This window comes from Pristiophorus japonicus, chromosome 21, assembly GCF_044704955.1.
Source record: "Pristiophorus japonicus isolate sPriJap1 chromosome 21, sPriJap1.hap1, whole genome shotgun sequence".
NCBI classification, from domain to species: domain Eukaryota; kingdom Metazoa; phylum Chordata; class Chondrichthyes; family Pristiophoridae; genus Pristiophorus; species Pristiophorus japonicus.
The window spans coordinates 69925770-69941325 of record NC_091997.1 but is presented as its reverse complement, the minus strand read 5'-3'; the positions used below and the strand labels follow the sequence as shown (position 1 = coordinate 69941325).

The 15556-nt window shown below is 48.3% G+C and overlaps 1 protein-coding gene across 1 annotated transcript in view; it reads right to left on the bottom strand.

Annotated features, from left to right (window-relative positions):
• ccdc33 (coiled-coil domain containing 33) overlaps window positions 1-15339 on the bottom strand; it is a 282778-nt gene extending 267439 nt beyond the window's left edge. Inside the window, exons 1-3 of the mRNA XM_070863959.1 lie at window positions 15069-15339; window positions 11954-12411; window positions 6307-6498 (exon numbers count right to left, since the gene is read on the bottom strand). Of these exons, the coding sequence (XP_070720060.1) occupies window positions 6307-6498; window positions 11954-12411; window positions 15069-15339 (921 nt within the window). The remainder of the gene's footprint in view (window positions 1-6306; window positions 6499-11953; window positions 12412-15068) is intronic.
• Between the last annotated feature and the right edge of the window lie 217 nt (window positions 15340-15556).

The following is a 15556-nucleotide window of genomic DNA, read 5'->3' as shown; positions in this document are numbered from 1 at the left end:
GTGATCAACCGATGATGAATTTAAAAAGGAAAAGCCGTGTGTGTTGATTGCATCTATATGCTTACCCCTTATTCCCTAACCCCTCTCACCTCGCCCCCCCCCCCCAACCCCTCTCACCTCCCCCCCCCCCCCCAAACCCCTCCTCCCCATACCCGGGCTCCTCCACATTCAGCTGCTCAATTTTTCCATATCAGAACATTATTTACTTCAGACACAGCCCCTAGCTATCCCTGTCTCGCTGCTGGCAATGGAAATACAACGCGAGCTCATGATGTGTTTTCCTCCTGTTTTGGTTTTGGGGTGGGACAGTCGACCGGTCGTGTCATTCAGGCTTTTGTTTCCTGTCTGCTGGTCAGAAGGAAGGTAAATGAGACGCATTGAACAATTGTTGCTGCCGGAGATTTACTGGCCTGAATTCTGCTGCCGCTGAGCAGCCAGACATTGGTGAGACCACACCTGGAGCACTGCGTATAGTTTTGGTCTCCATATTTAAGGAGGGATATACTTGCATTGGAGGCAGTTCAGAGAAGGTTCACTAGGTTGATTCCTGGGATGAAGGGGGTTGCCTTATGAAGAATGGTTGAGCAAGTTGGGCCTATACTCATTGGAGTTTAGAAGAATGAGAGGTCAACTTATTGAAACAGATAAGATTCTGAGGGGGCTTGACAGAGTAGATGCAGAGAGGATGTTTCCCCTCGTGGGGGAATCTAGAACTAGGGGGGCATAGTTTCAGAATATGGGGCCGCCCATTTAAAACTGAGATGAGGAGGAATTTCTTCTCCCAGAGGGTCGTGAATCTTTTGGAATTCTCTGCCCCAGAGAGCTGTGGAGGCTGGGTCATTGAATATATTTAAGGTGGAGATAGACAGATTTTTGAATGATCAAGGGTTATGAAGAACAGGCAGAGAGAGAAGTGGAGTTGAATCCATGATCAGATCAGCCATGATCTTATTGAATGGTGGAGCAGGCTCGAGGGGCCAAATGGCCTACTCCTGCTCCTATTTCTTATGTTCTAACAGCGGGTGCGAAATTGAATTCATTCTTGAGATGTGGGCGTCGCTGGCAAGGCCGGCATTTATTGTCCATTCCTAATTGCCCTCGTCATGTATGTACATGCTGTTTGTAGCCACCAGATGGCGTCATTGCTGGAGGCCACTGAGCAGCACGCACATGGTGCTGCTCTGGTATAAAAGGCCAGCCATTTTGAGAGTCAGGCACTTTAGGCCAAAATAAAGTAGAAACAAGGTTGTACCTTGTTCAGTTAAAAAGTACTCAATTTGTACCTTTATTGCATACATAACAGCCCTTGAGAAGGTGGTGGTGAGCTGCCTTCTTGAGCCGCTGCAGTCCGTGTGGTGAAGATGCTCTCGCAGTGCTGTTAGGGAGGGAGTTCCAAGATTTTGACCCAGTGACAATGAAGGAACAACTGATATAGTTCCAAGTTAGATGTGTGTGACTTGGAGGGGAACATGGAGATGATGGTGTTCCCATGAGCCTGCTGCCCTTGTCCTTCTAGGTGGTGGAGGTCGCAGGTTTGGGAGGTGCTGCCGAAGAAGCCTTGGCGAGTTGCTGCAGTGCATCTTGTAGATGGTGCACACTGCAGCCAGGGGGCGCCGGTGGTGGAGGGAGTGGACATTTAAAGGCGGTAGATGGGGTGCCGATCTTACAAGCAGCATTGTCTTGGATGACTCAAGAACATAGGAACAGGAGGAGGCCATCCAGCCCCTCGAGCCTGTTTCTCCATTCAATTAGATCGTGGTTGATCTGTACCTTAATTCCATTTGCCTGCCTTGCTTCTGGAACTCTTTGCACCCGGTGTCAGCACCAATCACTTCCAGGTCATACATGGCACCCACTCACCTGGAAAGTTGTCTTTACCGAGTCCAGTGACGCTATCATACAGTGTGAATACTGTTATATATGTAAACCTGTAAATAACTTCTTTAACCACCAGAGGACTCATCCCATGGAGTCCCAAGCGATCCTACAATCCCTTGGGAGCACCTGTACATAAGGAGGCCTCACAGGCTGGAGACACACTCTGGAGACCGGTAATAAAGGGCTGCGGTCGCACATTACTTTGAGCTCACAGTATCTGGTCAGACTCTTTATTCAATACATAACAAATACGTTTTCCGATCAGGATAGCTTCAGCTACTTAGGAACAGAGCAAAAGCAAGACTCGAAAGGGTGAGTTGGGGCCACAGGGAGAAGTAGCAACTGGTCTAAAAATATCAAGTACTATAATTGGTTCAGTGGGCAGCATCCCTGCCTCTGATTCAGAACATTGTGGATTCAAGTCCCACTTCAGAGACTTGAGCACATATATGCAGGCTGACACTCCCAGTGCAGTGATGAGGGAGTGCCGCACTGTCGGAGGTGCTGGCTTTCGGATGAGACGTTAAACCGAGGCCCCGTCTGCTCTCTCAGGTGGATGTAAAAGATCCCATGGCCACTATTCCAAAGAAGAACAGAGGAGTTAACCCCGGTGTCCTGGGCCAATATTTATCCCTCAATCTACATAACTAAAAAAGATTATCTGGGTCATTATCACATTGCTGTTTGTGGGAGCTTGCTGTGCGCAAATTAGCTGCCGCATTTCCCACATTACAAAAGTGACTGCACTTCAAAAGTACTTCATTGGCTGTAAAGCGCTCTGGGACAGTCCGGTGATAGCGAAAGGCGCTATATAAAGGCGCTATATTTATTTTTCACACTCAAACTGTGCCAGAATGGATTCTGACGGTCTGTTTTAGACCTGTAACTCACTCCTGGCCAATGTTATTTGTTTATTAAAAGCACAGATTGAAGCTTATTGGCCTCTTGTCTGTAAGACAATGTGGGCGGAAATGTCGAGGAACCAGCAGTGAGCGCGCCCTGCAGGTGTATCAAATTCAGTCGGCATTTTTATTCGTCAATCACTTCCAGGTCAAACATGGCGCCCGCTCACCTGGAAAGTTGCCTTTACTGATTCCGGGTGAATACGGTTTCCAAATCAGGATAGTTTCAGCTACTTAGGAACAGAGGTAAAGCAAAACTCAAAAGGGCGAGTTGGGAGGGCACAGGGAGAGGAAGCAACAACTGGCCCAAAAATATCAAGGACTGTATTGAACCGCTCCAAGTTACAGCAGTGGGGAATTCAAGAGAGCTTTGGAATCAAAACGCAGTGTAGTGTATTTTGATGCTGTGGTTAAACTTCACATTAGCTTCCAGCTGACAAGTCTTTCTCAGACTCCCACGGACTCCCGATCAGATCAACAATACTCTTGCCGTCTCCCCCCTCCCCCCCCGCAGGAACTTTCTTTGGTCAGGCAGTGCTGGAACTCCACAAATGGTGGTTGAAGTCTGTACCGTGCGGCAGACGGAGGTGTCTGGCGCCATCGGAGGTCACGTGGTGAATCCCGCAAGACTGCATCAAAATCTTTTGGATGAGACCTCAAACCGAGGCCCCGTCTGCCCTCTCAAGTGGGCGCAAAAGATCCCGCGGCACTATTTCGAAGAGGAGCAGGGGAGTTATCCCCGGTGTCCCGGGGCCAATATTTATCCCTCAACCAACAGCACAACAGATTATCTGGTCATTATCTCATTGCTGTTTGTGGGAGCTTGCTGAGCGCAAAGTGACTGCCGCGTTTCCTACATTACAACAGTGACTGCACTTCAAAAAAAGGTACTTCATTGGCTGTAAAGCGCTTTGGGACGTCCGGTGGTCGTAAATCATCATCATAGGCAGTCCCTCGAAATCGAGGAAGACTTGCTTCCATTCTAAAAGTGAGTTCTCAGGTGACTGAACAGTCCAATAGGGGAATTACAGTCTCTGTCACAGGTGGGACAGACAGTGGTTGAAGGAAAGGGTGGGTGGGGAGTCTGGTTTGCCGCACGCTCCTTCCGCTGCCTGCACTTGCTTTCGATGCTGGGGATGTTGACCTGGTCGAGGACGGTAACGTTGGAGCGTCTGTCCTCCAAGGGGATTTGTAGGATCTTGGAGACATCGTTGGTTGTATTTCTCCAGCAATTTGAGTTGTCTGCTGTATATGAGCCAAACAGGAGGGCGGGTATTACTACAGCCCTGATCAGGCCAACATCCCCAGCATTGAAGCACTGACCACACTTGATCAGCTCCACTGGGCGGGCCACATTGTTCGCATGTGTAAAGTCCTGTCCCCTCAGTACAGATTCACACGAGGCATGTAGTGAAGTCAAGGTCACTCTGGACCTGCACCTTTATTTCACAGCTCTGGAATGCTGCACTTGCCTGAGACCTGTCCTTATATACCTGTCTCTTGCAAGTGCACCCCTGGTGGTAAGGTATGCTGGTGGTTACAGGTCATATCTTATTACAGTCATGTATAGCATGTTAGGATACAGTTATATATAATAATGTAAGATACATGACAGCATGCCCGACACGAGAGTCCCAAAGCAAGCGCTCTACTCAGATCTCCTTCACGGCAAGCAAGCCAAAGGTGGGCAGAGGAAACGTTTCAAGGACACCCTCAAAGCCTCCCTGATAAAGTGCAACATCCTCACCAACACCTGGGAGTCCCTGGCCCAAGACTGCCCTAAGTGGAGGAAATGCATCTGGGAGGGCGCTGAGCACCTCGAGTCTCATCGCCGAGAGCGTGCTGAAATCAAGCGCAGGCAGCGGAAGGAGCGTGCGGCAAACTAGTCCCACCCGTGACAGGGACTGTTGCTCTCGTATTGGACTGTTCAGCCACCTAAGGACTCATGTTAAGAGTGGAAGCAAGTCTTCCTCGATTCCGAGGGACTGCCTGTGATGATGTTGAGCTGACAAGGAGAAAGCAAGCCTCCTCTAGCGTATCTAGTCTGCCTGGTGACTTCACCTCAAGCAGTAACGACGCACAAAGCTCCAAATACCTTCAAAGTGCCATGACAGTGAGCCTAATTCGACAGATCTACTCGCCTGGAAGCTGGCACTTGCAATAACAATAATGCATCCGATTCCTTATCACAGAGCTGTCTGGGCTCAGCAACATTTTTGAAACAGAATTTTTGAAGCTCCGAAGCTTCTCCGTGTTATTTTGTCACAGCCTCGACAGCTCTTATCGCCTGTCACGGTTCATTATGTCGCTTGTATCTTGTGCGTGCGACTTCTGAAGAAACTACAGAGCCATGTTTAACATGTGTGTCCTGTTGCAAAGCGGTTTACTTGTGTGATCTTTTTACACAACAAAAGCACTTCTCCAGAAGCTTCAACAACCTGTCAGGGTTGAGAAAGTTTTCCCTCCCCCAAATCTTACATCGGAACATTAGGAACAGGAGGAGGCTATAATTTATTTACCCGTGAGCATACTCACAGGTTTGTCGGGCTGCTGTGCTCATGGCCTTCCGCTAGAGGTGGGCGCCGGAGGGACTCGAGTGCATCATCTCACTCGGCAACCAAATTTTGATTTGATCTTTTAAGTTCCCGTTAAAGTTTTATTTTATAATGTCTGTTCCAGTCCGCCTTTAATAAGGGACCAGCTTTATCTGTTTATTTTTAAATCGTTGTGGAGCTGTTGCACTTTGAGTGGCTTAGCCAGTCACATGATGTTCACAAGGCTCAATAAAATCGCGGCCAGTTGGGTTCGGGGGATCCACAATGGGGCAGGTGGTTGTGAGCTTGGTGGTTGAACAGGTAATGTGCAGTGTGACTGTTAATAAACCAACTGGTTCTTAAGAAGTTTAATAGCAATCAGATCACCCCTCAATCTTCATCTATTATCCTTATTTTCAAATCCCTCCCCGTCTCTAATCTCCTCCAGTCCACCCCACCCCCTCCCCTCCCCTCCAAGATGCCTGCACTCCTCTAATTCTGCCCTCCTGAGCATCCCTGATTATAAAATCTACCAAACATCGGTGGCCGTGCCTTCTGTTGCCTGGGCCCCAAGCTCTGGAACTCCCTCTCTAAACCTCTCTTTCCTGCTTCAAGACATTCCTTAAAACCTACCATCTTTTTGTCACCTGCGCTTATTTCTACTTCTACGGCTCGGTGTCAAATTTTTTTATCTCATAATGCTCCTGTGAAACACCCTGGGACGTTTCACTACATTAAAGGCGCTATATAAATACAATATGTTGTTGTTCTCCAAACCATAATGCACTGCCTGAGAGGGTGGTGGAGGCAGACTCAATCGTGGCTTTCAAAAGGGAGTTGGATAAGTACCTGAAGGAAAACATTTTGCAGGGCTACGGGGAAAGGGCAGGGGGAGTGGGCCTGGCTGAGGTGTATCTTGCAGAGAGCCGGCACGGGCTCGACGGGCCGAATGGCCTCCTCCCGTGCTGTAAACGTTCTGTGATTGTACTTACACGTACGTGAGGAAGGGCTTCAGGGGTCCGCACAGGCGTGTGCTCAGGCAATGACAGACGGAAGCTGGAGGTGCTTGGCTTTCGCTGATGGAAGGGCCGGCCCTGCACCGGACTCGGAGGCAGACTTCCTTCCGGAGGCTCTGGCGAAGGTTCGGGATTGGTTCCTTCCGAGGGTTCATTCTGCAGTCGAGGCTAGAGGGGTGAAAATAAAGCCTTGAAAAGCCTGTGGAAGAAGTGGCCAGCAGCAAGTATACATAGTAGGCCAAAGACCAGGAAGCCCGATTGATGATAACTGGCTGAGTGGCCTACAACCTTTACTGAGATTCAATCTATGGAATACCCTTGCCCAATGCCACAATACTTCTTTAAATATTGAGAATTATAGGTGGAGCACCAAGGTCCATAATATAGAACACCATCAATATTGAGAAGACACCATCAATATTCAGAAAACACCCATGTAATGTATTTGCTTCATGGGTTCTTTGCTTAAGAATTCATAGCAACACATTGCTATTAAGAACTAGTGAGTTCATTAGCAAAAGGTTTATCACACTACACATTACCAGGTCATCCACCAGGCTCAAAAACACCTGCCTCATCGTGGATCCCCCGAACCCAACTGGCCAGGGTTTTATTGAGTCTTGAACATCACGTGACTGGCTAAGCCACTCCCAACTCAACAGCTCTACAACTATTTTAAGTAAAACTTTATATCAAGTGCCCCCTTTTGGCAAGGGCACTCAAGCCCAAAAATTTCCAAATAAAACTTTCACGGAAACTTAGATCAAATTAGAATTTGGTTGCCAGGGGTGATGACGCACTCCAGTCCCTCCGGTGCCCACCTCTCGCGGAAGGCCGCGAGCGTACCGGTGGACACCGCGTGCTCCATCTCCAGGGACACCTGGGCGCAAACATAACCGCGGAAGAGAGACGGACAGCCAGACTGAACGACCCCCTTGACCGCCCGCTGCCTGGACTGGTTAATGGCCACCTTTGCTATGCCCAGGAGCAAGTCCTACGAGGAGGCCCTCCGACCTGCCCGCTCCCCTCCGCACCCTCACACTGGGTATCAACAGCTCCACAACTATTTTTGTAGAAACTTTAAATCAAGGGCCCCCTTACTAAAGGGGCACTAAAACCGAAAAATTAATAAAACTTTTTAAAACAATAAATGGTCAAATTAACATTTGGTTGCCGGGGGTGATGGTGCACTACAGTCCCTCCGGTGCCCACCTCTCGCAGAAGGCCGTGAGCGTACCGGTGGACACCGCGTGCTCCATCTCCAGGGACACCCTGGCTCGGATGTAACCGCGGAAGAGAGGCAGGCAGTCGGGCTGGACGACCCCCTCGGCAACAGCTCTACAAACCTCGGGGCATACATTTCAACCGGCAACTTTCTCATCTCAAAACTACTCGCCAATCTGTTGGGGGGGGGGAGGGAAAGAGTAACAGACAGTGTCTCAAAGGCTGCCCTTCATCAGATCATGGGAGCTGTTCTGAAAGCTAATGCATTACGGGTTCTTCTCAAATGGCTCTACTGCAGAATATCTTCAGAAAAGTACTTCACTTACAAGTTGTTTGGGAGTTTTCCCAACTTCTAACCAGGCCAAGGAAACCCTGTAACTGCCCACCACCCCAAAGAGGATGACTCCATACACTTTCTTTCCTTAGTGTTCAGCACTCTGCTGCTATTTATTGATATTACACATGGGGCGTAAGATAGTGCCTAACAATACACATGCAGGTGCAGCAGGCGGTTAAGAAAGCAAATGGCATGTTGGCCTTCATAGCAAGGGGATTTGAGTATAGGGGCAGGGAGGTGTTGCTACAGTTGTACAGGGCATTGGTGAGGCCACACCTGGAGTATTGTGTACAGTTTTGGTCTCCTAACCTGAGGAAGGACATTCTTGCTATTGAGGGAGTGCAGCGAAGGTTCACCAGACTGATTCCCAGGATGGCGGGACTGACCTATCAAGAAAGACTGGATCAACTGGGCTTGTATTCACTGGAGTTCAGAAGAATGAGAGGGGACCTCATAGAAACATTTAAAATTCTGACGGGGTTAGACAGGTTAGATGCAGGAAGAATGTTCCCAATGTTGGGGAAGTCCAGAACCAGAGGTCACAGTCTAAGGATAAGGGGTAAGCCATTTAGGACCGAGATGCGGAGGAACTTCTTCACCCAGAGAGTGGTGAACCTGTGGAATTCTCTACCACAGAAAGTTGTTGAGGCCAATTCACTAAATATATTCAAAAAGGAGTTGGATGTAGTCCTTACTACTAGGGGGATCAAGGGGTATGGCGAGAAAGCAGGAATGGGGTACTGAAGTTGAATGTTCAGCCATGAACTCATTGAATGGCGATGCAGGCTAGAAGGGCCGAATGGCCTACTCCTGCACCTATTTTCTATGTTTCTATGTTTCTATGTAAGAGGCGCAAGGCTCAGGTGACCAATAATATCACAGGATGGAAATGACAGATGGATTTTAATTCGCGACCTGCTGGTAGAGGCTTAATGTGACGGAGTGGCTTCAGAATGCAATTAAGAGTCAACCACATTGGGTGAGGAACTGGAGTCACATGTAGGCCAGACCAAGTAAACGCAGCAGATTTGCGTATAGATGGTTTCTTCTCAATATTGATGGCACCTTCCAAAAAAAGGACATTGGCTTTTTACAACAATCAGACAGTCACTCTCACTTCACTGAAACTCAAACTCTTTCCCCCTCCCCCCCTCACCCCCTCACCCCACCCCCAAAAAGACGGTTGAGACTGGGGGCGGGGGGGGGGGGGGTCAATCGAAAATGTCAAAAAACGGAGATTGATAGATTTTTGTTAGGCAAGGATTGCGGAACCAAGGCGGGTAGACGGAGCCAAGATACAGATCAGCCACGATCTCATTGAAAAATAAAAAAGACAGACTTGCATTTATATAGCGTCTTTCACGACCACCAGATGTCTCAAAGCACTTTACAGCCAATGAAGTGCTTTTTGAAGTGTAGTCACTGTTGTAATGTTGGGTAACACAACAGCCAATTTGCGCACAGCAAGTTCCCACAAACAGCAATGTGATAATGACCAGATAATGTGTTTTTTTTTTAGTGACATTGATGGAGAGATAAATATTGGCCCAGGACACCGGGGATAACTCCCGTGCTCAATAGTGCCATGGGATCTTTTACGCCCACCTGAGAGAGCAGATGGGGCCCAGGTTTAACGTCTCATCCAAAAGACGCCACCTCCGACAGTGCGACGCTCCCTCAGCACTGTACTGGGAGTGTCAGCCTAGATTTTTCTGCTCAAGTTTCTGCACAGAAACACAGAAATTAGATGCAGGAGCAGGCCATTCGGCCCCTCGAGCCTGCACCGCCATTCAATAAGATCATGGCTGATCATTCCCTCAGTACCCCTTTCCTGCTTTCTCTCCATACCCCTGGATCCCTTTGGCCGTGAGGGCCACATCTAACTCCCTTTTGAATATATCTAACGAACTAGCCTCAACAACTTTCTGCAGTAGAGAATTCCACAGGTTAACCACTCTGAGTGAAGAAGTTTCTCCTCATCTCGGTCCTAAATGGCTTGCTCCTTATCCTTAGACTGTGACCCCTGGTTCTGGAACTCCCCAGCAACGGGAACATTCTTCCTGCATCTAACCTGTCCAATCCCGTCAGAATTTAATATGTTTCTATGAGATCCCCTCTCATTCTTCTAAACTCCAGTGGATACAAGCCCAGTTGATCCAGTCTCTCCTCATATGTCAGTCCTGCCATCCCGGGAATCAGTCTGGTGAACCTTCGCTGAGCTCCCTCAATAGCAAGAATGGCTTTCCTCAGATTAGGAAACCAAAACTGAACACAATATTCTAGATGTGGCCTCACCAAGGCCCTGTACAACTGCAGTAAGATCTCCCTGCTCCTATACTCAAATCCTCTAGCTATGAAGGCCAACATGCCATTTGCCTTCTTCACCGCCTGCTGTACCTGCATGCCAACTTTCAATGACTGATGTACCACGACACCCAAGTCTCATTGCACCTCCCCTTTTCCTAATCTGCCGCCATTCAGATAATATTCTGTCTTCCTGTTTTTGCCACCAAAGTGGATAAACTCACATTTATCTACATTATACTGCACCTGCCATGCATTTGCCCACTCACCTAACCTGTCCAAGTCACCCTGCAACCTCTTAGCATCCTCCTCACAGCTCACACCGCCACCCAGTTTAGTGTCATCTGCAAACTTGGAGATATTACATTCAATTCCTTCGTCTAAATCATTGATGTATATTGTAAATAGCTGAGGTCCCAGCACTGAATCCTGCGGCACCCCACTGGTCACTGCCTGCCATTCTGAAAAGGACCCGTTTATTCCGACTCTCTGCTTCCTGTCTGCCAACCAGTTTTCTATCCACGTCAATACATTACCCCCAATACCATGTGCTTTAATTTTGCACACTAATCTCTTGTGTGGGACTTTGTCAAAAGCTTTTTGAAAATCCAAATACACCACATCCACTGGTTCTCCCTTGTCCACTCTACTAGTTACATCCTCAAAATATTCCAGAAGATTTGTCAAGCATGATTTCCCTCTCATAAATCCATGCTGACTTGGACCGATCCTGTCACTGCTTTCCAAATGCGCTGCTATTTTATCTTTAATAATGGATTCCAACATTTTCCCCACTACTGATGTCAGGCTAACTATAATTCCCCGTTTTATCTCTCCCTCCTTTTTTAAACAGTGGGGTTACATTAGCTGCCCTCCAATCCATAGGAACTGATCCAGAGTCAATGGAATGTTGGAACATGATCACCAATGCATCCACTGCATAGAATGGTGGAACAGGCTCAAGGGGTTGAACAGCCTACCCCTGCTCTGATATACTGATACCGTTTTATTGCAGCACTTCGAGAATCCACAACCCTTCACCATCGGGGATTCCTCGCACATCAATCTAATAAAAAATCCATTGCTTAAAAAAAAAGAGAAATCCCCTGCTCTTCTTCAAAATAGTGTTGTGGGATCTTTTACATCCACCTGAGAAAGCAGATGGGGCCTCGGGTTTAACGCCTCACAGGGGAAACTAGAACTCGGGGGCATAGCCTCAGAATAAGGGGCCGGCCATTTAAAACTGAGATGAGGAGGAATTTCTTCTCTCAGAGGGTCATGAATCTGTGGAATTCTCTGCCCCAGAGAGCTGTGGAGGCGAAGTCATTGAATATATTTACGGCGGAGACAGATTTTTGAGCGATAAGGGAGTGAAGGGTTATGGGGAGCGGGCGGGGAAGTGGAGCCGAGTCCATGATCAGATCAGCCATGATCTTATTAAATGGCGGAGCAGGCTCGAGGGGCCAAATGGCTGATTCCTGCTCCTATTTCTTATGTTCTTATGGCAGCCAATTTGCGCACAGCAAGCTCCCACAAACTACAACGTGAAAATAAAAACAGATGATCTGGTTATTATGTTGTCATGGGATCTTTCATGTCCACCCGAGAGGGCAGACACGGCCTCGGTTTAACGTCTCATCCGAAAGAAGGCACCTCCGACAGTGCAGCACTCCACTGGGAGTGTCAGCCTAGAATTTTGTGCTCGAGCCTCTGGAGTCGGACTTGAATAAAAGTGCAGTCAGTACACTCAGCCCTTACCTGAGGGGTGGGTGAATGCGAAGCTGGAGTAGGACTCCGTCGCTGTGGTAACGCTGCAGAAGGTGGAGGCCTTTCCAACGTTGGCGCTGGAAGCAGCGGCGGTGAGCTTGGGGCGATGAGAGGAGAGCCACCGCGGTCCTTGCTCGCCAGCGGTGGAGAGTCACGGCGTGGCACGTCCTTCGGGGGCCGCACCTCGTGGAAGGACACGCCGTAAGCCATCCTCCCACAATGCATCGAGAGCGTGTCGTCCTGTGCCCTCAGCAGAACCATGATGTTGCTGTAGCTGTAGAAGTCCTCGTTATCCTTGGCGAAAACATTGATTCTCGGTGCGTTTGTGCGCGGATAAATAGCAAAGAACGCCTCCCCTGCCTTCTTCCCGCTCGTCAGCGATGAGCCGGTGACTCGAAAGGCTTCGATACGCAACCGCACATCGTGGTTTTTATCATTTTGACAGTAACCTGTAAAAAAATTTTTTAAAAAGAGAGACTTACATTTATATAACGCCTTTCACGACCTCCAGTTGTCTCAAAGCTCCTTACAGCCTGTCATGAATGTACTTGCTGGTTGTAGCCACCAGATGACGTCATTGTTGGAGGCCACCAAGCACCACGCACATGGTGTTGCTCTGGTATAAAAGGCCAGCCATTTTGAGTGTGAGTCACTTTGGGACTAAATAAAGCACAGGCAAGGTCGTACCTTGTTTAGTTAAACAGTACTCAGTTTAAACCTTTATTGCATACACAACACAGCCAATGAAGCACTTTTTGGAGCGTAGTCGCTGTTGGGGAAGCATGGCAGCCAATTTGCGCACAGCATGCTCCCACAAAGAGGAATTAAATAAATAAACTAGATAGTCTGGGGTTTTTTTTTTAAATAAAAGTGGTGTTGGTTAAGGGTTAAATATTGGCCAGGACACCAGGGAGAAATAGTGCTGTGGGATCTTGTACGCCCAGCCATGAGAGCAGGCGGGTCCTCCGTTTAACGTCTCATCCGAAAGACGGCACCTCCGACAGTGCGGCACTCCCTCAGCACTGCAGTGGGAGTGTCAGCCGAGATTCTCTCATCCTGAGGGAGTCCCAAAGTGCATCACCTCCAGTGAGTTACCTTGGTCAGGTCAGTAACCATGGCTGCCAGTTTGACCAACAAACAAACACGAGATGAATGACCTGGTGATGGTGATGGTTGAGGCATAAATACTGGCTAGAGAGAGGAGACCACCCATTTATCTTCTAATGATGCGATGGTAGTTTTGATACCTGCCTGTGTGGCCAGATGACAGCCAGTTAAATAATCAGAGACCAAATGGGGAACCTACTCACTAAAAGGAAAAGGCAGTGAATTGGGATCAAATAGTTGAAGAGGGGCTTCAGCTGAGCAAGCAGCACAACAGACTGAATTGGCCACATGGTCCATTCCCGTTCCTATGTTCCAGTGACTGCGGGGAATTCCTGTGTCCCTGGTCTAGCCATTTTTGGAAAGGCTATCATGTTTGTGGTACCAGCAAATGGTTCATTAATCCAGCAAGGAATTCAGCGGAAATTTATTTTACCCAGAGAGTGCTGAAGAATGTGGAACTCGCTGCCACAGGGAGTGGTTGAGGCGAATAGTATCGATGCATTTAAGAGGAAGGAAGAAAGAAAAGGAAGAGAGAGACAGAAAGGGGAGGGGGAAGGAGTCACTGTTGTAATGTAGGAAACACACGAGGGAGAAAGGAAGAGAGGGATATGTTGGTGGGGTGAGATGAAGAGGGGTGTGGCTCGTGTGGAACATTAACACCGGCACGGACTAGTTGGGCCGAATGGCCTGTTTCTGTGTGTGTGTAAAATCCCTGGAGTGGGACTTGAACCCACAACCTTCTGACCCAGAGGCGAGAGTGCTACCCACTGAGCCACAGAGGGAGAAACAAATGGAGATAATTGTGCTCTAACATCTTGCTCAATGCAGAAGCCAATACGGTCAGTATAGAAGCACACTGTCCAGTGACTGAACACTATGGGTAATTGTGACTGTGGCCAACACTGTAAAATGTGCGATATCAGGTTGGCTGCCTGTTAAATACTTCTCCTGGAAAGAACGGGAATTAAAATGGAGCAGAGGTCTCAAGGTGGGTTTTAATAAGCACCTTAAAAAAGGAGACAGAGGTGGAGGTTTAGGGAGGGAATTCTAGAGCCTAGGGCCTGGGTAGCCGAAGGCACGGCCACCAATGGTGGAGCGATTAAAATCAGGGTGCGTAAGAGGCGAGAATTGGAGGAACGCAGAGATCTCGGCGGGTTGTAGGGCTGGAGGAGATTACAGAGATAGGGCCGTACCTTCAGCTGCCGATGCCCCAAGCTCTGGAATTCTCTCTCTAAACCTCTCCGCTTCTCTCTCTCCTCCTTAAACACTACCTCTTTGACCTAGCTTTTAGTCACCTGTCCCTAATATCTCATGTGGCTCGGTGTCAAATTTTGTTTCAGGACGCTCCTGTGAAGTGCCTTGGGGACATTTTACTAAAGAAAGAAATAAAGACTTGCATTTATATAGCACCTTTGATGCCCACCGGACGTCTCAAAGCGCTTTACAGCCAATTAAGTACTTTTGGTGTGTAGTCATTGTTGTAACGTCAGAAATACAGCAGCCAACTTGTGCACAGCAAGCTCCCACAAACAGCAATGTGATAATGACCAGATAATCTGTTTTTTGTGATGTTAATTGAGGGATAACTCCCCTGCTCTGCTCTTCTTCGAAATAGTGCCATGGGATTTTTTTACATCCACCTGAGAGGGCAGACGGAGCCCTCAATTTAACATCTCATCTGAAAGATGGCCCCTCCGACAGTGCTGCGCTCCCTCAGCACTGCACTGGGAGTGTCAGCCTAGATTTTTGTGCTCAAGTCCCTGGAGTGGGACTTGAACCCACAACCTCCTGACTCAGAGGCGAGAGTGCTGCTCACTGAGCCAAAGCCGACACTACGCTAAAGGTACTATTGTTGTAGCATGTGAGAATCGGGCCCACAGCAAAGACAAAAATAATAATTCCACTTCAACACTCAATATCTGCACTTGCTGTGACTTAATTTACTTTCCTGTTGAATGTACATCTTCCAGAGCACTTCCTGTTGTGAAATGAATTTTACCTTTAGGAAGCCGGAAAATAAATTTCTTCTTGTGGACGGAGCAGATGTCGTTGATGTTGGCCTGGGTGACGATATCAGTCGTTCCCGTGTTTGAGCACAGTACGTCGCCATTGTTCACCCACAGCCGCACACCAGCCCCCGACCCTTCCAGAAGGGGGTTTTCCACCGTCAGTCTCAAGGCATAGCGCCCCAGCTCATTAAACTGCACGTTGACGATCTCAAACTCGAAGTCTAACTCCTTGTTTTCGATTTCGAACCGTGACCTGTGCATATTTCCTTCCTACCAAAGATGTCGTTTGCAAACCCCACCACTCTCCAAATCCCGCTGGATGAGGAGATGCAGCCGCTGGATAGAAAGGCTACCTGTGGAAGGAAAGAAAGTGAGTTCATCGTTACAGCATTCGAGTGATGCAAGAAAAGGGGCCAACCTTCCCAGGCCACTAGTCCATTGTTTGAAAGCACAGGAGAATTCACAACTCGGGCAGCAT